Consider the following 21,341-nt stretch of genomic DNA (forward strand, 5'->3'; position numbering starts at 1 on the left):
AGACTTAAAAATATCCTGTTCTGTATGTGGTCTGAAATAAGACTCAAGATTAGTATAATAATGGTTAATAATTTTTTATGGTTGGATTTTGATTTTAAATATGCTTTAAATTTGTTTCATCTAAGATTTTGAGAAGTGTTATTAACATGTTGTCTGATACGTTTTTGCTCTCTCCCTCAAGAACAACCATAATACAGAAACTTCACATTCATTTACTAAGCAAGAAATTGAAATATCTTTTTGCAATTTTTCTTTCCAGTGCACATGACATACCTAAGCAGCCAGTGGTACGTTTTAAAAGGAATAAACATCACAAAGGATCCATTTACTGTGTGGCCTGGAGTCCCTGTGGGCAGTTACTTGCGACAGGGTCAAATGACAAATACGTCAAAGTGCTGCCCTTCAATGCAGAGACTTGTAATGCAACAGGTAGGGGCCGAGTATGTAAGCAATAGCCTCCTAGTGTGTTCTTTATGTTTCCCCATGTGTGTCTCTAATACAGCTCTGTACTGTTTTTGGTAAAATCCAAGAATATACCCTTAAGAATTGTTTACAATTGCTTGCATTCATGAGGCATTATTCTTTTTTAGTAAGTTCTTACAAGGTGGCTGGGTGAATAACTTCCAGACTTGTATTCGTGAAATTTTCTAGAGTATCTGTTTTTTTCTTTCATTTTCTTTTGAGATTTATCTTGGCTTTTAAGCCAAGAAGATAACTCTGTATATGGCTCTGTTTTAGTGATGGTGGTAACTGAATCGATATTTTGATTTCTTGAAGATTTTGTTTTTATTCAGTAAAATGAAATTGATTATTATATCAATCCCCAAATGATTATAGAGCATACCACTCTACCATTCTTCTCCTCTTGGTCAGTTTGGAGGCAGTTTAACAATCTTTAAATTATCACAGTAAGTTGAGCAGCGTCTTTTTTTAAAATTCTTATTGCTGTTTCAGGACCGGATCTGGAATTTAGTATGCATGATGGGACAATTAGAGACTTGGCATTTATGGAAGGCCCAGAAAGTGGTGGAGCTATTTTGATAAGTGCTGGAGCAGGGGATTGTAACATTTATACAACTGACTGTCAGAGAGGACAGGGCCTCCATGCTCTGAGTGGACATACTGGTATGTGATATCAGTCTCAGATGCTACTCTTTCTTTTGTTCATCTCATGCTTTTTTCCCCAATGCATTTTCATTAATGAGGGTATATTGCATCAAAAGGGATTTCTTCAGGAGAAGAACGTTTTATTTCAAAAACTAAGTCATGAACTTTCGATAACAACACAGTAACTGTAGCTGACATTTTCCTGTTTGCTAAAGCCTTTACTTATACACATAATTCCTTAATTTAACCCTCACAACAACCTTATAAGCCTGAAGTTCCTGTCTCCATTTTATACGTGAAAAAAGCAAAATTTGAAAAGGCAAAATGACTTGCTCATTATCTTACGGCTGATCATGACAGAACAGAGGTATCTCCCCAGGTCTCTCCCGTCCAAAGCTGGTGATGTAACCCTGCAATCCTGTGTTTCCTCTTTGGAAAATTTGCCATAATTTCAAATGGTACTTTTTTTTTTTCAGTACTAATTATGATGTCCTGAAATATTTGACTCATCACCAAAGGTTTATGATTTTGATACAAGTTTTACTGAATTTAATTTTTTGAAAATTGCCAATATATTTGATATATGTGGAAAATCTCTACCACACAGTTTGAGTAACTAGATTATAAACATTCTCAACAATAAAGAATACTTAGCTTTGAATGTGTTATAGCAAAGTACTGTCCCACAGTAATAACTGACTCTGTGATCTTTTATAGGGCATATTTTAGCACTTTATACTTGGAGTGGCTGGATGATTGCATCTGGTTCCCAAGATAAGACTGTTAGATTCTGGGATCTTCGAGTACCAAGCTGTGTTCGTGTTGTTGGCACAACATTCCATGGAACTGGTAGGTTTTTCTGGAATTTAAATACATTTATATGAGAAAGAAACTTTATAAATTGCATTGACCTACTTCTTTGCCCCTGCAAAATATTAAAAAATAGGAACAATATAAACTAAATACTTGGTATTTTATTGAGTAAATTCTTACTTTAAATTTACTTTAAATTCTTAAATTCCTTCATCTGTTATTCTATTTGTAAAAATAATATTCAACTAAGGAAATTGAGACCCAGGGAGATTAAATATCATGCCCTAATTATTCTGTTAGCAGGGCATTTTAGAACTCAGACCTTTTAAAAGAACATTTTTAAATGCATACATATGGCAGAAATTGAACAAAAGGTTATAGATCATTGTCTTCTTACTCCCATTTCTTGGTGTCTTCCCCTAAGGGACCAGTTTCTTATTTATTGTTCTAGAAATACTCTGTAAGTATATAACCAAAATGTTTGTGTATAATTTCCCTTCTCCTTTAAACACACATATACACAGACACAAATTGTAGCATATTTGCCTTACTTTTTTAACTTAACAAGGATTGCTCCATGTAAACTGAGGTTACTGCTCTTTGTGTTATATAGATCACCTTTTAAAATACTGGTATCTTAAGAGTGACACAGTATTCTGCCATTATTTTTGAGTCCCTTTTCTGCCGTTCTATTTTTTAATAGCAATTCTAAGGTACTTTTCCAAGTGAAAACGCCTTTCATTCTTAATTTTTTTGTTTTCTTTGAAAATGCTTTTTCCTCTCAGCTTTCATGGACATTGTTCTGTACTTTGAATCAACTCATATATGCTCTTCCACTTGTCTTCTCATGGTCAAGTGCTACTCATATTTGGTCTCAGCTCTTTCTAGCACCTAGCCAGAAAAGTCTTCTTTGCCTTAATTTGGGATCTTACTGTTATTTCTGTCTTTGAACTTCATTTATTTCCTTTAGACTTCATTTATTTCCTTTATCAGTACTTAAGATTATATATTTGTGTGTGGTCTCCTTCAATACAAATATTTTAAGTTTCACAAAGGCAGCAGTCATATATATTTTATTTCTCAGGGTAGATTTAGCACCTACCATAGTGCCTGGCCCAAAGCAGTAGTGTTATAATAACTGTTGAATAAATGAACCTAGATTTCCGTTGTCACCATAAACTTTGCATGTGTAAAGCTAAACTCGTTATATCCTCTCTTCTTCCCATTTTCTCTGTTTTTGATAATGGTTCTCTTATTTCCTTATGCATCTAGATTTGAAATCTGGGGCTCATTTTTGACTTCTTTTTTTTTTGCCCCCCGTCAGGCAGTTAATTGCCGAGACTATTGATTCTTTATTCAGTTTTTCCTGAAATCTGTGTGTCAACATTCAGGCCCTATTTTCTTCATTATTTTGCTATTCTATCTTATCTTCCAGTGGGTTCCCTTCTGTAGTCTGTCCATTTTAATTTGATACACACTTTCACATATATTAATCTTCCTAGAGCACTCCTTGGGTCATGTAAGTCTCTTGCTGAGAAACCTGCAGTGATGTTGTACTCTGTACAGGAACAAGCTCACACTGTACAGTTTGGCTTTCAAGATGCTTGACAGGTTTAGCCCTAACCTGCCTTTATGTCTTAGCTACAAGCTACCTTTTATGTTAACGTACTAAATCAAGTAACTCCAGCCAAACTAAACTACCTATCCTTAAATGTTTTTATTCTTTTCCTTTAAACATCTTCTCATGTAACTGTTCCTGATAGCCTCTTTTCTCTATCAAAAATTCAAGCAAAGATTATTTTTAATTACATGTATGTGTAATTATGTAAATGCATTCTCTCTTATTTATACTATTTACTGTTCTTCAGGACCTAACTTAGGTCCCCTTTTTCTTCCCAGGCCACTTTGGTTTACAGTAGTGTGTGTCAACCTTATTTTCATTATTGCTTCCCCTATGGGGAAAAACAAAATTATTTTTTTCCTAACAAGAGAAATTAAATACTAAGGAATGAGATTTTGGTTTGGTAGGGCTAAACTTTGAAGGGCTCCAAACCCTTGTTAACATTTAGGATTTTTTTTGTCCCCTGAGAACCATTTTGCATCCCCTTGGAGGCATTGTTGTATGGCCTAAAGGGTCTGACCTGTGGACTCAGAGCTTATTTTTGGTTCAGTTCCTGTTGGTAGTTAATTATGTGTTGCTTAGAGATATTTTCCGCACTGTGTCCTAAAACATTTTGTTATTTAATCTTTTGTTCCCAGCTAGACTCTGAGCTAGGCATAGGAGAATTCTGGACACTTAACCAGCAGTGGGGCATTGGGAAAGGTGGCTCATCTGTTGCACTATAGGTAAAGCTCCAGGGGGTTCTCCCAGAGGACCAAAAAAAAAAAAAAAAGATCTTTCTCATTTCTCACAGAATCTTGCTTCTAAGGATGCAAGTATTTATCAGTTGATTATTGGATTCTTCTATAACTGAACAGTATTAACAAGCTTATTAAATCTTTAGTGTATGATTCAGTGAAAATAAATAGCTGTTGAAGTTTAACTGTATTGATTTTTGCATATTGAAACTTTCATTCCTCCTGCTCTACAGGCAGTGCAGTGGCATCTGTAGCTGTAGATCCTAGTGGCCGTCTTTTAGCCACAGGACAAGAAGATTCCAGCTGCATGTTATATGACATAAGAGGAGGAAGAATGGTGCAAAGTTACCACCCTCATTCCAGTGATGTTCGCTCTGTCCGATTCTCTCCTGGAGCTCACTACTTGCTAACAGGATCCTATGACATGAAAATAAAGGTGACAGACCTACAAGGTGATGGAAGTTGCTCTCCCCTCTTTTTTTAGTCTTTCCTATTGTACTTGGGGTCTTTCTTTTATGTTAATCTAGTGTAATTGACTATACATCATTTTCAGGTTTCAGTTTTATAGCTTTTATGAGCAAATTACTTGGTAATGTATTGTGACAAATTATTAAACCAAGTGAATTGTTAAATGGTTTATAAAATATTTAAAAGAATCAACATTTATTATATTGGATCATTTTGAGATCAATGATAGTAAATGTTAAAATATACATTTATGTACTCCTATTTACTCCTACTTTAAAATACTTAGGGTATTAATATAATCTGTATATTTCCAGTATCTAGTTTTGTTTTAAAACATACATTAAGCAGGTGTTTATTGTATACCAACTAGGGACAGATAGAGAGATGAATAAGACAGGTAACTTTCTTACAGATGGAGCTTACACTTTAGAGGCCAATAAAAAGCAAACTAATAAACAGTGTAATTTTAGGTATTGGCTAGTGCTATTAAAAAATTATCAAGGTTAGAGAAAGTAACAAGGTAGACAGGGGAAACCTATGCTAGACAGGCTAGAGCAGGTCTCACCAAGAAGTGCCATTTGCACAGAGACCTGATGAGAAGGACAAGCCATGCCAGGACCCTAGGAACAGACCATAGGTTAAGGTGCTGAGGCAGGAATGGGTTTGGTTTAATCATGACACTACAGGAAACCAGTGTGGCTGGAATTTAGTGAACCAAAGGAAAGAGAGGCAGGAGAATAAATCAGAGGCAGGGTTTTGTAGGCATTTTAAAAAGCAGAATAAGAATCCTTTGGAAGATTTAAAACAGGGAGTGATATGGTCTGAAATTTTAAAAAATAATTTTGAGTTATAGGGACAGTGGATTATAAGTATAAATATTAGTGAGAAAGCAACTGGACCAGTTCCATGGGAGATGATGGTGGCTTGGACTAGGGTTGTAGACGGGGAGGTATAATAGTAAGAAGTGACTGAATTAGGAATGTATTTTAATTTGTTTCCGTTAGATTTGGGCAGGGAGGGAAAAAAGCAATCAGTGCTGATTCCTAGGTTTTTGGCATGAGCAAAGCAGATGGTACCATTAATTGAGATGAGGAAGACAGGTAGGGAGAGAGACAGGTTTAGGCAAGAAAATCAAGAGTTTGCTTTAAACAAGTTAAACTTAAGATGACTGGTAAGGCAATCAAATGAGATGTCAAATAGCTACTTGTATACCAGCCTGAAGCTCAGATGAGAAGTCAAGGTTGGTGATGAAATATGCATGGATGGTGTAAGTATCTAAATGGCTATGGTAGCATGGTACTGGATGAAATTTCGTAGCAGGTGAGGTACAAAGGAAACAAATTTGAAAGCTGCCTGCTAGGATTCACCAGAATTTAAGTCAGGAAGAAGAGGGCAGTCATCAAAGGAGACGGGTGTAGTGGCACTGAAGTCGAGGAGATAGGAAGAGTGAGAGAGTTTCAGGGAGACAGTGGCAGCTGTGTCATGTTGCTGTGCAGGTGTTACCAAATACTGCTCATGTAATTAGGTCTTCAGTAATTTAAACTGTTTAAACTTTTCAGTGTACTATATTAATGTGTTAGGCTTTTATATACTGTAGTGTCTTAAAGTAATAGGAGACCTATGAAATCTATACATATTCTGTAATGTAAATCAAATCTCTTTTCTTTAATTTAGGAGACCTCACCAAACAGCTTCCTATAATGGTGGTGGGGGAACACAAAGACAAAGTGATTCAGTGCAGATGGCACACCCAGGATCTTTCCTTCCTGTCATCCTCTGCAGACAGAACTGTAACCCTCTGGACTTACAATGGATAGGGTACAGCCACTGTCAATCTATGCAGTGAAAGCAGAGACTTAAGACTACTGAGTTGTGAACATTACGAAGCTGAAGAACATGGGTTGACCTGGAAAGTGGCTTAGCACGAGGAGGCCCCTTATTACCATGTACCCCTGTGATAGGAGCTGTTGGGTGGTGTTATTCTGCAGTGCTTTGAGTCTTCCACGTGAGCTCGTGCTGCTGTGACCTGCTGTATGTAGTCTTGTTGCCAAAGTCTGCGGAAGAGCTCTTATGTTGTCAGTGTGCACTCAAAGTCAAGGTGGATGATGTGTGTTCGGTTTAGTATTAAATGCATTCCTTGATCTTTGCCTAAATAACAGTTTTATATACATACTGAAACTGAACTATACTTTAAGCATATTACTACATGTAACGCAACCAAGTTCTACACAGATTAAACATAGGTATTCAGAAATTACTTTTGCTTTTCTCACAACCCCTGAGGATACTGTATCACTTTTCAGCTAGAGGTCAGAATTTTATGTCTCTCCAGAGTTACATTGTTACTTTAACTAAGGATCATTATGGAGTTTTAAAATGGATGGAAAATTGCTTCTTAGTGCATTATGTGGTATAGGCCTTTTCTTTTTTCTTAAACCCAGGGATATAATTATTACTTTGTCATATTATTTTGTTTCAGGCTTAAAAGGTAAACGTGTTTGCTTCAGAAACTTGTTCATTTCAATTTTTTGAATGCAACAAGATACCTCCCTTCTAAACTGTACTGTAGGCAGAGCAGCAGCGTTATGTGATGCAGAACTTGACGGTACAGTAAATTTACTGGCTAGCATTTTTCCTCTTAAAAATTTAAGACTTTGCCATAGACTATAGCATGGCTTGAAATGCTATGTCTGCATGATAATTTAAAATGGGAAATTTAAATTTTGCACTCCAAAAGCTTATTTGGACTTTTTTTCTTGCACTGCTTTGTGTAATTCAGAATAATGGTTTTATTTCTATGGTATTGTAGATCCTAACATTTATGTACCTTTATTTTCATATTGTACAGTAATTTACTTTAAATTATTAAATAGGCTATTTATTTTAAATGCATTTGAGTTGGTTCTAATTATTGAACTGTCTGTGCACTGTATGTAGCAAGCATTTTTAATCTATTGTATACAAGTGGAAAAGGTATTAGAAGTGTAACTGTGCTATTATTTCAATAAAGACCTCTTCACACCTAAACTATTCCTGTCTCTCAGTGTCTCTGGTTTTAAGTCTAGAATGCTGTTTCTCCAGTTTACTCGGCAACTTTTGTGTCTTTTCTTTTATTCACTATCTAGAGAACTTTCTACCCTGAATATACTGTGAAAGTTGATTAATAAAAGCCAGGCAAAATGTATAAATTCTAAGTTAGATTGCAGCTACATTGAACTGAGTACTTTAGAAACAAAATCTGATTAGTTTGTGGCTATTCAATAGTACCGTTTTCCTACCTCTCAGGTATGCAGAAGAGAATTTTGCTAAAAACAGGCCAGTCTCCTTTAGTGTACTTTCATACTTAGTACTACACATTCTAGATATTATAGCAGGTCATTAGTGTTAAGTTTAAAAGTAGGGGAATAAAAGGGGGGGCAGTTTCTTGAGGTAAACCAGATCAACTTCATGGTAAAAAGTGTTCATAAAATTATGTCTTCTACCTCCATCACTGTCAGGGAGAAAACTTGAAGATCTTCCAGTATGTTGGGTATTCGTTTTCCCTTTGCAGTGCATTAGACAATAAGCACTAAAAGTTACCTTATTTCAATAGCTATCTGGTTATATGTCATTTTTTCTGTGCATCCTCACTGTCTTCTGCATGGAAGTAAATGTGAGAAGCTTCATGTGAGAAAAGAGAACTGGAGTATCTACATTCTCTGACTCCTTAGTTGGGGGGTTCATGGAAGGAGAGTGGGGATGGGAGGGTGGTACAGACCTTGATTTCTCCCTGGCAGAAGCTTCAGAGGTCTGATTCAAGTTTCATTTTTATTTTTTTGGCCATGCCATGCAGCTTGTGGGATCATAGTCCCCCGACCAGGGATTGAACCTGTGTCACGACAATGAATGTGCTGAGTCTTAACCACTGGATTTCAGGGAATTACCCAAATTTCATTTTTTAAATGTTTAAGTGTTTTTAAAAATTGAGATAAGCTAAAAGACATAACAGTGAAAGGGTATTTCCCATGAAATCAGAGAAAATACTTGCAAGTCATGTCTGATAATGGATTAATATTCAGAATATATAAAGGTCTCCTATCAAAAATTAATTTAAAAATGGGCAAAAGACTTGAATAGACATTTCTTCAAAGATGACAGACAAATGGCCAATAAGCATGTGAAAAGATACTCTATCACTAATCATTAGGGAAATGCAACTGAAAACCGCCTCACACCCAGTAGGAGATCCACTATCAAAAAAAAAATAATAATAGGGACTTCCCTGGTGGTTTAGTGGTTGAGGCTGTGCTCCCAATGCAGGGGGTACAGGTTTGATCCCTGATGCAGGAACTAAGATCACACATGCTACATGGTGTGGCCAAAAAACAAAAACAAGTAGGTTGTGGAGAAATTGGAACTCTTGTGCACTGTTGAAGGGAATACAAAATGGTGCAGCCATTGTGGAAAACAGTATGGTGGTTCCTCAAAAAATGAAAAACAGAATTACTGTTTAATCCAGCAATCCCACTTACCTCTAAGTGGGATCAAACTAATTCTGTTCCGAAAGAGTTCCGAATTCTCCACAACCTACTTGTTTTTGCTTTTTGGCCACACTGCAGAGTATATCATGAGAAACGCTGGGCTGGAAGAAGCACAAGCTGGAATCAAGATTGCCGGGAGAAATAATAACCTCAGATGTACAGATGACATCACCCTTATGGCAGAAAGTGAAGAAGAACTAAAAAGCCTCTTGATGAAAGTGAAAGTGGAGAGTGAAAAAGTTGGCTTAAAGCTCAACATTCAGAAAACGAAGATCATGGCATCCGGTCCCATCACTTCATGGCAAATAGATGGGGAAACAGTGGAAACCATGTCAGACTTTATTTTTGGGGGCTCCAAAATCACTGCAGATGGTGACTGCAGCCATGAAATTAAAAGACGCTTACTCCTTGGAAGGAAAGTTATGACCAACCTAGATAGCATATTCAAAAGCAGAGACATTAGTTTTCCAACAAAGGCCCTTCTAGTCAAGGCTATGGTTTTTCCTGTGGTCATGTATGGATGTGAGAGTTGGACTGTGAAGAAGGCTGAGTGCCGAAGAATTGATGCTTTTGAACTGTGGTGTTGGAGAAGACTCTCATGAGAGTCCCTTGGACTGCAAGGAGAGCCAACCAGTCCATTCTGAAGGAGATCAGCCCTGGGATTTCTTTGGAAGGAATGATGCTAAAGCTGAAACTCCAGTACTTTGGCCACCTCATGCAAAGAGCTGACTCATTGGAAAAGACTCTGATACTGGGAGGGATTGGGGGCAGGAGGAGAAGGGGACGACAGAGGATGAGATGGCTGGGTAGCATCACTGACTCGAAGGACGTGAGTCTGAGTGAACTCCGGGAGTTGGTGATGGACAGGGAGGGCTGGTGTGCTGCGATTCATGGGGTCACAAAGAGTCGGACACGACTGAGCGACTGAACTGATGCTCAAAATAATTGAAATCGGGGTCACAAAGAGATATTGTACACTGATGTTCATAGCAGCATTATAAGAGCCAAAAGGTGAAAGAAACTGGAGTCCAACAGATAAATAAGCTGTGGTATACAATACAATGGAATAATTTCAGCCTTTAAAAAGGAAGGACATTTTGATACATATTATAACGTGGTTGATTCTTGAGGATATTATGCTAAGTGAAATAGGCCAGTTACAGAAAGACAAATATTATATGATTCCACTCAAGGTACCTGGAGTAGACAAATTCATAGAGATGAGTATCTTTGGTGGTTGCCCTGGGCAAAGAGGAAATAATGAATTTTACAAGGTGCACAGAGTTTCAGTTTTGCAGGATTAAAAGATTTATGGAGATGGGTGGTGGTCATACTTGCACAACAATATAAATGTCCTTAATGACAATTCTACTCTTAAAAACGGTTAAGATGATAAATTTTGTGTCAGGTGTATTTTAGTTTAAAAAAAATTGTGAAAAGCAACACACACACTCAAGTGTACTACATAATATGCCAAATTTTAACATACTTTGAAATTTGCTGCCAATAACCTTATGTACACCTCTCATTCCTCCTAATGTGTAAAATTCATTACTTCTTCTTTGGAGAATTTTCTGAACCTGCAAGGCCAGTACTTAAGGACAAAATCAAAGCAAAACTTAGTATTTCCAATTACCACAAAGCGTGCACTCCCCAACCCTTCCCCAGACCCAATACTACAGGACTACTGTTGTCATTAATTATGCCCCATTAAAAAAATTATGCTCAGAACAGATTTATGGGTTTTATTGCAAATATTAAGTATTCTAGAACTTAGAGGAAAATAAATGGATAAGAAAATATGCTTCGTACCCGTTTAATATATTTGGCTTCGAAGTAAGATTTCACTTGGAGAGTTCAGCTTATGAGGATCAAGAAATGCAGGCCTAAAGCAGGCCGACGGAGGTCGGCCCCGCCCCCTTGACGGGCCAATCAGCCGCGCGTCCGGGAAGGACGTTCAGCCGCCGGCCGAGCGAATCGATGAGGACGCGCGCCAGGCAGGCCCCCAGCTGAGGTGCTCGGCGGCTTGCCGGGCGGCTGGCCATCTTCGCTAGCTGCCAAGTCTGTTATCTGTCTTCCCGGAGAGGCAGGCGGGCGACCCGAGACGTGAGTCCGCGAGGTGGGTTGCGTTTGTGCAGCGGGCGGGTTCCGCAGGCGGCGGCGCAGGCGAGGCCAGGGGCGCTGTCGGGGCCTGCGGGGGACTTCGGAGCGCGGCGTCGACCGGGGTGGGCGAGCGACCTGCCCCCTTATCTTACCGGCCAGTTGGCGGCCTTAACTCTGGTTGCCGCGCGGTTGCTCTCACTTTACGCGCTTCGAAGGGCGTCCTCGGGAAAAGGGGCAAGACGCGCAAAACGAGACGCGAGCAAACGTTGACTTTTGTTGGCTTCAGTTATCTCTGAAAACTTTAAAAACAATCTGAACGAATACCGTCAGCAGAATGGCTCGGATTTGGTTGTAGTTAAGTTTTCAAAAACTCCAAATTAATTTGAATGTTAAAATTAGAGATGAATATTTATGACTGGGTGGTGAAAAACAATGACATTTTTCACTGTGATGGTGGTTATGAAGGCGTGGTCCCCAGACTAGCTTTATCATCATTACTATCATCGTCGTCCTCATCTAAGAACTGTTAGAAATGCTCTCAAGTTTGAGAACCACAGTTCCAGGAAACTGCACAAATGCACGCGAACTAAATTGCAACCCCCTGATTCCTATGCCCTTCAGTTGACTCTAATATCCACGTTAATTTTCTCACTCATTTCACGTGTAAACTCGTTGAAATCAGATGCTCCTCTTTTATGCCGATTTCCACTCAGTGGCTGGCAATCTCTTTGGAGATCTCTTTGTTGATAGCTGCCCAGTCTAGTATCTCCTGTTAGAGCCCACTCTGCATTTCCCACTTTGTAGGGATGGGATCCCGCAGTTCCTCTCCGCCTTCTCAGAATAGCCCCTCAGGACCTTTGGCATCCTGCTCTGGAGAGGCAGTTTTTAGGTAGAGCCAGTATGGGTTGGAGGGCTTCCCTGATAGCTCAGTTGGTAAAGAATCCGCCTGCAATGCAGGAAACCCCGGTTTGATTCCTAGGTCAGGAGGAACCTCTGGAGAAGGGGTAGGCTACCCACTCCAGTATTATTCTTGGATTTCCCTTGTGGTTCAGCTGGTAAAGAATCCGCCTGCAATGCGGGAGACCTGGGTTTGATTCCTGGGTTGGGAAGATTCCCTGGAGAAAGGAAAGGCTACTCACTCCAGTATTCTGGCCTGGAGAATTCCATGGACTGTTTAGTCTGGGTTGGGCCACATAATAGCTGAGTGGCCTTGGGCAAGTTACTTGTTTTTCTTTTCTGTAAAATGAAGATAACAATAGTACTACTTCTAAGAGTTCTTGTGAGAATTAAATGAATGAATGTAACAGGTTTTGGCACATAATCAAATACTTGTACTATTATTTAACAACTTTGACGTTATAAGCATCAAACTTGCTACTATTATTTAACAACTTTGATGTTATAAGTGTCAAAATACTGACAGATGAAAAAATTGATTAAAAAAAAATAAAAACTAGGGGAGAGAGACTGCTGCTGCTGCTAAGTCACTTCAGTCATGTCCCAGTCCGTGTGACCCCATAGTCGGCAGCCCACCAGGCTCCTCCGTCCCTGGGATTCTCCAGGCAAGAATACTGGAGAGGGTTGCCATTTCCATCTCCCATGCATGCATGCATGCTAAGTCACTTTAGTCGTGTCTGACTCTGTGCGACCCTATGGACAGTAGCCCACCAGGCTCCTCCATCCACAGGATTCTCCAGGCAAGAATACTGGAGTGGGTTGCCATTTCCTTCTCTGGAGAGAGACTGATTATTGACAAATAGTAGAATCACAGATAGTGCCACTGAACTAAACCAACATAAGGTACTTTTCCTTAACACTTTGAGTGAGATGGTAAAGAATCTCTCTGCAATGCGGGAGACCTGGGTTCAATTCCTAGGTTGGGAAGATCCCCTGGAGGAGGACATGGCAACCCACTCCAGTATTCTTGCCTGGAGAATCCCTTGGACAGAGGAGCCTGAAGGGCTGCAGCTCACGGGGTTGCAGAGTTGGACACGCCTGAACGTCTAACACTTTGACTTCACTCTTTGCACTCATAGTGTAGTGTGCAGGCCAACATCTCTGCCATCACTGGGAGCTTGTTAGAAGTGTAGAGGCTCATGCCCACCTCAGATTTACTCAATCAGAATCTGTTTCTTAACAAGATCTCCACCAGGCTTGGATGTGGCTTTGTATGGAGGACGTGTGAGATCACCTGTGAGATTTCTCAAGGAGAAGTCAGGGACCGGAGGGGTTTGGCAGAAGGGCTTGACTTGGCAGCTGCTTCCATTATTCTGCTTCACCTCCTGGTCTTTTATCATTTCTGCATTGCTAACCCCTACCCCTAGGGCTGCTGATCATTATTGGAGAAAATAGCATAGCTGCCAAGAGTATTACCTTGTGGGGTTCGTAGTCAAAACTCAGCTGCTTGACAGTTTTTTGATTTATCTCCCTTTGCGGAATGCCTCCTATTTTTCCAAATCTCCATTCTCCATCCCAGCCTGTGCACACAGAGACAGTCCGGATTTTCCAGTGGTCTTTTTCTCTGTCCTCTTAATAGTCACAATGTGAACCCTGAGCTTCTCTTTTTGCTTTCGAGCCTTTATTTCCATTCTTCCTTATTCATTTCTATTGATGTGCTCAGTCACTCAGTTGTGTCCAGTTCTTTGTGGCCTTATGGACTGTAGCCTGCTCCTCTGCCCATGGAATTTTCCAGGCAAGAATACTGGAATGGGATGCCATTTCCTTCTCCAGGGGATCTTCCTGATCCAGGGATCAAACCTGCCTCTCAGGTGGCAAACTGTCCTACCAGAAAAGCTCTATTGATGAAGTCATGTAAAACCTCGTTGCCTATGAAAATCATTAAGTGTAGCCTTGATTTACACTGCTGTCTTTTCTGAATATCTGCTCAGTTCAGACTGTCATTGTCAGCTACCCTTAGTTCTTTTTTTTTCCTTTACTCACGCCTTGCAGTTTGATGGATCTTAGTTCCTTAACCCGGGGAAGGCAACGGCACCCCACTCCAGTACTCTTGCCTGGAAAATCCCATGGACAGAGGAGCCTCGTAGACTGCAGTCCATGAAGTCGCTAAGAGTCAGACACGACTGAGCGACTTCACTTTGACTTTTCACTTTCATGCATTGGATTAGGAAATGGCAACCCACTCCAGTGTTCTTGTCTGGAGAATCCCAGGGACGGGGGAGCCTGGTGGGCTGCCGTCTGTGGGGTTGCACAGAGTCGGACACGACTGAAGCGACTTAGCAGCAGTAGCAGCAGCAGTTCCTTAACCAGGGATTTATCCCCGGCCCATGGCAATGAAAGTGCAGAGTCCTAATCACTGGACTGCCAGGGAATTCCTTAGTTCTTTTATTCTCATTGAAAATGGTTGATTTACATTGTTGTGTTGGTTTCTGCTCTACAGAAGAGTGATTCAGTTATACGTATATATGTACACACTTTTTTCTTTTCCATTATGGTTTATCATAGGATACTGAGTATAGCGCTCTGTGCTATAGAGTAGGACCTTGTGGTTTATCCATTTCAGATATAGCAGCTTGCATCTGCTAACCCCAAACTCCCATTCCATCCCTCTCCCACCCCCTTCCCGTCGGCAACCACAAGTGTGTTTTCTGTTCACCTACTTAGTTCTTAACTGCTTAGAATTAGGCTCTTCGTCATTTTATGAAAGTCATTTCACAGATGACCAACTAATTAACCAATCCAGTGACTTTTTTCAGACTTTCTTTTTCTCAGCTTCTCTGGAGTACTTAATATAGTTGACTAACACCTCCTTCAGATTAAGCCCCTCTTGGCTTCTACACTTTGCATGTTTTTAGCTTGCCTTCTATTACTGTCATTAGTCTTGAGTCTCCTCTTTTATATTTGAATCTTCTCAAGGCTTTATTCCTTAGCTTAACTCTTTTTTTCCCTAATAAAGTATACAGTTATCCAGTATTTCTAAGTATCTCTGGAGCGTCAGAGGGATCTTAGGATGCCTTTCCCATCATTATTGTTATCTAGTGTTTTGACTTCACATTTTTAAACATAAAAAGTTAGTTTTTTCCAAAAACTCTCAGTTGTTTATTAAGTTTATCAGTATACTTGATTAGTCCTCATACTCCTTGGTTCTTTTAGTCATACCTTGCCTCATTGCAGGTAAACTTCTTTAACATATCAAGAGTCTGTGTGTTGTTGACTTTGTTTTTTTATGTCTGAAGAAATTTGTGTTAGTTTGCTAGGGCTACCATGACAGAGTACCCCAGACTGGGCAGCTTAGACGACAGAAATTTTTCTCAGTTTTGGAGGCTACAAATCCAAGGTCAAGGTGTCTGCAGAGTGGGTTTCCTGTAGTCTCTCTGGCTTGCAGGTGGCCATCTTCTCTTTGTGTCTTCATGTCATTCTCCCTCGGATCTGCCTGTGTCCAGATTTCCTCTTACAAGGACGCAAGTCATAGTGGAGTAGGGCTCATGCTAATAACCTCATTTTAACTTAATCACCTGTTTAGAGATCCTGCCTTCAAATATTCTGAGGAACTGGGGGTTAGGACTTCAACATACGAATTTGGATGGAGGGATATAGTTTAGGTCATAACAGTAGCTTAATTAGTCTTTCCCATAGCGGGGAAAAAACCTTTTGTAAAATGTGAAATAGACATACGTACAGAAAAGTGTGTAAAATACAAATGTTCAGCTTGCTGCTGCTGCTAAGTTGCTTCAGTCGTGTCCAACTCTGTACGACCCCATAGACGGCAGCCCACCAGGCTCCCCCGTCCCTGGGATTCTCCAGGCAAGAACACTGGAGTGGGTTGCCATTTCCTTCTCCAATGCATGAAGGTGAAAAGTGAAAGTGAAGTCGCTCAGTCGTGTCTGACCCTCAGCAATCCCATGGACTGCAGCCTTCTAGGCTCCTCTGTCCATGGGATTTTCCAGGCAAGAGTATTGGAGTGGGGTGCCATTGCCTTCTCCACCTTTTAAGCTAGGGTAATATTAATTTTGAGATTATTTATCAAAACTAGTTTAAATTATCTCACTTTCATGTTAGCTACATGAAATTGATTTATACATATGCTCAATACTCTTTACAGAGGGAAAAAATGTGCACATATATATAATGTATACATATGTATATATAGTCGCTCAGTCATGTTCAACTCTTTGCAGCCCCGTGGACTGTGGCCCACCAGGCTCCTCCGGCCATTGGGATTCTCCAGGCAAGAATACTGGAGTGGGTTATGTTCACCTTAGCGAGTTACTAAAAAGCAAGCACCTATGTAATTACTGTCCGGGTTAAGGAGTAGAATATTGCCAGTGTCCTAGATGCCCTCCAGCACCTTTTCCCTTGTCTCATTCCTGATCGCAGAAGGAAGGGTCTCAATATTTACCAAGTGTAGTGCTTGCTATAGTACTCTGACAAAGTTTCTTTTATTCTTGGTTTGCTAAATGTTTTCTTTTAATCATGAATGAGTTTTCATTCTTTGATACTGGTTTTGGGGGCCTTCTCTTTTTCTTCGTTAATCTTATTATATATAGGGTTATCAGTTTTATTCATCATTTCAAAGAACCAAGTTTTGGTTTTATCATCTTCCCTATTACATGTTTTCTTATTTCTTTTTATTCTTTATTTTTGCATTGAATTCTTTCTGTGGTTCTTTCTCAGGCCTCAGCTACTTTCATCTTATGCGTGCATTGGTCAGCACTGTGCTGAATACTCAAAGGGGTCTGTTTTGATACCAGTTCTCTCAGACTGGGTGTCCGCCAGTTTAGTTCTGACACTGCCTATCCAGAGTTAGTGTACACCCCGCAAGATAAGGTTACAAGACTTTCCCCACATAAGATGCAGGTCTTAGAGGCCACCTGTACTTTTGACCAACTAACTATAGATTGAGTGCTTCCCACAACCCCATCAGATTGGATGATTCACTAAAATGACTGAAAGCACTACAGTTAATGGTTATATTATAAAGAATATAGACGAAGATCAGCCAAATGAAGAGACAGACAGGGCAAGTCTGTGGGGGAGAGTGCAGCGCTTTTGTGTCCTCATGGAGGCCAGGGGTTTCATCAGCTCAGCACAGCAGTGTGTCACCAGCCAGGATGCTCCTGTGAGTTGCAGTGTCCGAGTTGTTTTTTTTTTCTGAATATATATATTTTATTGAAGTATAGCTGACTTACAGTGTTTCAGGTGCACAGCAAGGTGATTCATTACACATATACACATATGTTATTTTTCAGATTATTTTCCATTATAGATTATTACAAGATATTGACTATAGGTCCCTGTGCTATACCGTAAACCCTTGTTGCATATCTATTTTTTAAAATTAGAAATCTAGCATTCTATTCATACTAAGTCAAATGAGTGGAATCAAAATGTCAAAAATTTTTTAGTTAGGCAAAATTAATAAGTTTTCTAAAATATATATATTATGCATACTATTTAGTATAGTATAATATACATATATTATGCTATACTATGCTGCTGCTAAGTCGCTTCAGTTGTGTCCGACTCTGTGTGACCCCATAGACAGCAGCCCACCAGGCTCCACTGTCCCTGGGATTCTCCAGGCAAGAATACTGGAGTGGGTCGCCATTTCCTTCTCCAAATATATAAATATAAATACAAAAGCTTTTCTGTGCTTGCTTAAAGGCTTCAGAAAAAACGTCAAAAAAAAGATGGAGAAATTGGAAAACATAATCTAAATGAAATGGGAGCACTGAATATGAAATAGAGAAAGTAAAACTAGATAAAAGTAAAAGATCATCATATGGTCCAGTTGTTTTTAAAATAAACATGGCTGCTAGTTAAAAACATCTGGAGCTCTGGGGAAAAAAAAAGCAATACCTGAGCATTTGTATTTTTCAAAAAAATTTCAAGATAATTCTGCTATGCATCAGGATTTTAAAAAGCGATTAAAGGTTTTTCTATTAAATGGTAGTTTTGGTGATACAGAATTCTATTATTTTCCTGTTGACCAATCATGATACAGTGGTATTGAGTACTAGTTACATAATCACAATAGTAAAAGATGTTTATCAGTTTTCACAATCAATAGCCAGACCAAAAAAAAAGATAATTACAATTGCAAGCCATAATGGGAACATGTGCTGTGCTTAGTCACTCAGTTGTATCCAACTCTTTGTGACCCCATGGATCCTGCCAAGCTCCTCTGTCCAGGTAAGAATACTGGAGTGGGTTGCCATGCCCTCCTCCGGGGGAATCTTCCCAACCCAGGGATTGAACCCAGATCTCCAGTATTGCAGGCGGATTCTTTACCATCTGAGCCACCAGAGAAGCCCAGTGTAAAATAATTACATACAATTTGGAAAGTCAAGCAGGGTGCTGTGGTAAGTGGAAATGCATATATGTACATGTTTGCATCTGCTCAGCCAGTCTGTGTCTTTTGGTTGATGCATTTAATCCATTTAAATTTAAGGTAGTGATTGATATGTATGATCCTATTACCATTTTCTTAATTCTTTTGGGTTTATTTTCTGTAAGTCTTCCCCTTCTCTTGTGTTTCCTGCCTGAAGAAGTTCCTTTAGCTTTTGTTATAAAGCTTCTTTGGTGGTACTGAATTCTCTTAACTTTTGCTTGTCTGGAAAACTTTTGATTTCTCCATCAGATTTGAAGGAGAGTCTTGCTGGGTAGAGTATCCTTGGTTGTAGGTTTTTCCCTTTCATCACTTTCAATATATCCTGCCATTCCCTTCTGGCTTGTAGAGTTTCTGTTGAGAAATCAGCTGATAACCTTATGGGAATTCTCTTGTGTGTTGTTTGTTGTTTTTCCTTGTTAATATTTTAACTTTGTCTTTAATTTTTGTCAGTTTGATTACTGTATGTATCAGTGTGTTCCTCCTTAGGTTTGTCCTGCTTGAAACTCTGTGCTTATTGGACTTGGTTGACTATTTCCTTCCCCATGTTAGGGAAGTTTTCATCTATTATCTCTTCAAATATTTTCTCAGGTCCTTTCTCTCTCTCTTCTTCTCGGACCCCTATGGTGCAAATGTTGGTGCATCTAATGTTGTCCCAGAGGTCTGTTAGGCTGTCTTCCTTTTTTTCATTCTTTTCTCTATATTCTGTTCCGTGGCAGTGATTTCCATCATTCTGTCCTCCAGGTCATTTATCCGTTCTTCTGCCTCAGTAATTCTGCTATTAATTTCTTCTAATGTATTATTCATCTCTGTTTTTTGTTTTTTAGTTCTTCTAGGTCTTCGGTAAACATTTCTTGCATCTTCTCCATTGTTTTCAGAGCTCCTGGATCATCTTCACTATCATTATTCTGAATTCTTTTTCTGGAAGGTTGCCTATCTCCACTTCATTTAGTTTCTTTTCTGGGGTTTTATCTTGTCCCTTCATCTGGGACATAACTTTCTGTTTTTACATCCTAATTAACTTTCTGTAATGTGATTTTTGCTCCAGCTCCTGTGGGATTATGGTTCTTGCTTCTTCTGTTTGCCCTTTGATGGATGAGGCTAAGAGGCTTGTATAAGCTTTCTGATGGGAGGGACTGGCTGTGGGGAAAACTGGGTCTTGCTCTGGTGTGCATGGCCTTGCTCAGTAAAGTTTAATACAATTATCTGCTGATAGGTGGGGTCATTTTGTTGTCCTCTGATCACTTGATCTTTCAGCAGCATTTGATACAGTTATCTGTTCCCATTTTTCTTCACTTGGCTTCTGGAATAACAGCCTCTCCTGGTCTTCCTCCTGCCTCACCCATCTCTTATTAGCATCCGCTTGTTCTCTCCAACCTCCAAGTGTTGGCATGCTCCAGGTCTCAGTCTTTTATCTTCATAATAGATCCTGTGGTGATCTTAGCCAGTCCATGGTTTATCCATCTCATCTACATCTTTGTTGTTCAGTTGCTCAGTCGTGTCCGACTCTTTGCGACCCCATGAACTACAGAGAGCGTGCCAGGCTTCCCTGTTCATCACCAACTCCCAGAGCTTGCTCAAACTTGTGTCCATTGAGTCGGTGATGCCATCCAACCACCTCATCCTGTGTCATCGCCTTCTCCTCCTGCCCTCAATCTTTCCCAGCATCAGGGTCTTTTCCAGTGAATCAGCTCTTCACATCAGGTGGCCAAAGTATTGGAACTTCAGCTTCAGCATCAGCCTTTCCAATGAATATTCAGGGTTGATTTCCTTTAGGATTGACTGCATTGATCTCCTTGCTGTTCAAGGGACTCTCAAGAGTTTCCTCCAGTACCATAGTTCGAAAGCATCAATTCTTCGGCGATCAGCCTTCTTTATGGTCCTGCTCTCACATCCATATGTAACTATTGGAAAAACCATAGCTTTGACCAGACAGACCTTTGTTGGCAAAGTAATGTCTCTGCTTTTTAATAAGCTCTCTAAGTTAGTCATAGCTTTTCTTCCAAGGAGCAAGCGTCTTTTAATTTCATGGCTGCAGTCACTATCTGCAGTGATTTTGGAGCCCCCCAAAATAAAGCCTCTCATTGTTTCCAGTGTTTCCCCATCTATTTGCCTTGAAGTCATGGGACTGAATGTCGTGATTTCATTTTTCGCTGTTGAGCTTTAAGCCAGCTTTTTCACTCTTCCTCTTTCACTTTCATCAAGAGGCTCTTTAGTTCCTTTTCACTTTCTGCCGTTCGGGTGGTGTCATCTGCATATCTGAGGTTATTGATATTTCTCCTGGCAGTCTTGATTTCAGCCTGAGCTTCATCCAGCCTGGCATTTCGCATGATGTACTCTGCATATAAGTTAAATAAGCAGAGTGACAATATACAGCCTTGATGTTCTCCTTTCCTAATTTTGAACCAGTCCGTTGTTCCATGTCCAGTTCTCACTTTTTTTTTTGTAGTTTTTTTTTAATTGAAGGATAATTGCTTTACAGTATTGTGTTGGTTTCTGCCAAACATCAACATTAATCAACCATAGGTATACATACGTCTCCTCCCTCCCCATCCCACTCCTCCAAGTTGTTACAGAGCCCAAGTTTGAGCTCCCTGAGTCATACAGCAAATTCCCTTTGGCTGTCT

At 39.8% G+C, this 21,341-nt stretch overlaps 2 protein-coding genes and 1 long non-coding RNA gene across 9 annotated transcripts in view; 2 read left to right on the top strand and 1 right to left on the bottom strand.

The window, feature by feature from the left end:
* WDR47 (WD repeat domain 47) overlaps positions 1 to 7,776 on the top strand; it is a 62,199-nt gene extending 54,423 nt beyond the window's left edge. For 3 of the 4 annotated variants that reach the window (XM_061410968.1, XM_061410970.1, XM_061410969.1), the window contains 5 exons: positions 260 to 429; positions 955 to 1,125; positions 1,825 to 1,956; positions 4,512 to 4,730; positions 6,421 to 7,776. In XM_061410968.1, coding sequence (XP_061266952.1) covers positions 260 to 429; positions 955 to 1,125; positions 1,825 to 1,956; positions 4,512 to 4,730; positions 6,421 to 6,563 — 835 coding nt within the window. In that variant the 3' untranslated portion in view covers positions 6,564 to 7,776. The remainder of the gene's footprint in view (positions 1 to 259; positions 430 to 954; positions 1,126 to 1,824; positions 1,957 to 4,511; positions 4,731 to 6,420) is intronic. The other variant, XM_061410972.1, reaches the window with a different exon arrangement.
* LOC133244183 (uncharacterized) lies at positions 1,005 to 11,179 on the bottom strand. The gene is made up of 2 exons (XR_009735320.1): positions 11,079 to 11,179; positions 1,005 to 1,966 (listed from the first exon to the last, which is right to left on the bottom strand). It is a non-coding gene; the product is annotated as an uncharacterized LOC133244183 (long non-coding RNA).
* A 51-nt stretch (positions 11,180 to 11,230) lies between these two features.
* The window catches only part of CLCC1 (chloride channel CLIC like 1), a 33,155-nt gene continuing 23,044 nt past the window's right edge, over positions 11,231 to 21,341 (top strand). For 3 of the 4 annotated variants that reach the window (XM_061410990.1, XM_061410993.1, XM_061410991.1), the window contains exon 1: positions 11,231 to 11,385. The gene's annotated coding sequence lies outside the window, so the exon portion shown is untranslated. The remainder of the gene's footprint in view (positions 11,386 to 21,341) is intronic. The other variant, XM_061410992.1, reaches the window with a different exon arrangement.

The sequence above is a fragment of the Bos javanicus genome, chromosome 3 (assembly GCF_032452875.1).
Source record: "Bos javanicus breed banteng chromosome 3, ARS-OSU_banteng_1.0, whole genome shotgun sequence".
NCBI lineage: Eukaryota > Metazoa > Chordata > Mammalia > Artiodactyla > Bovidae > Bos > Bos javanicus.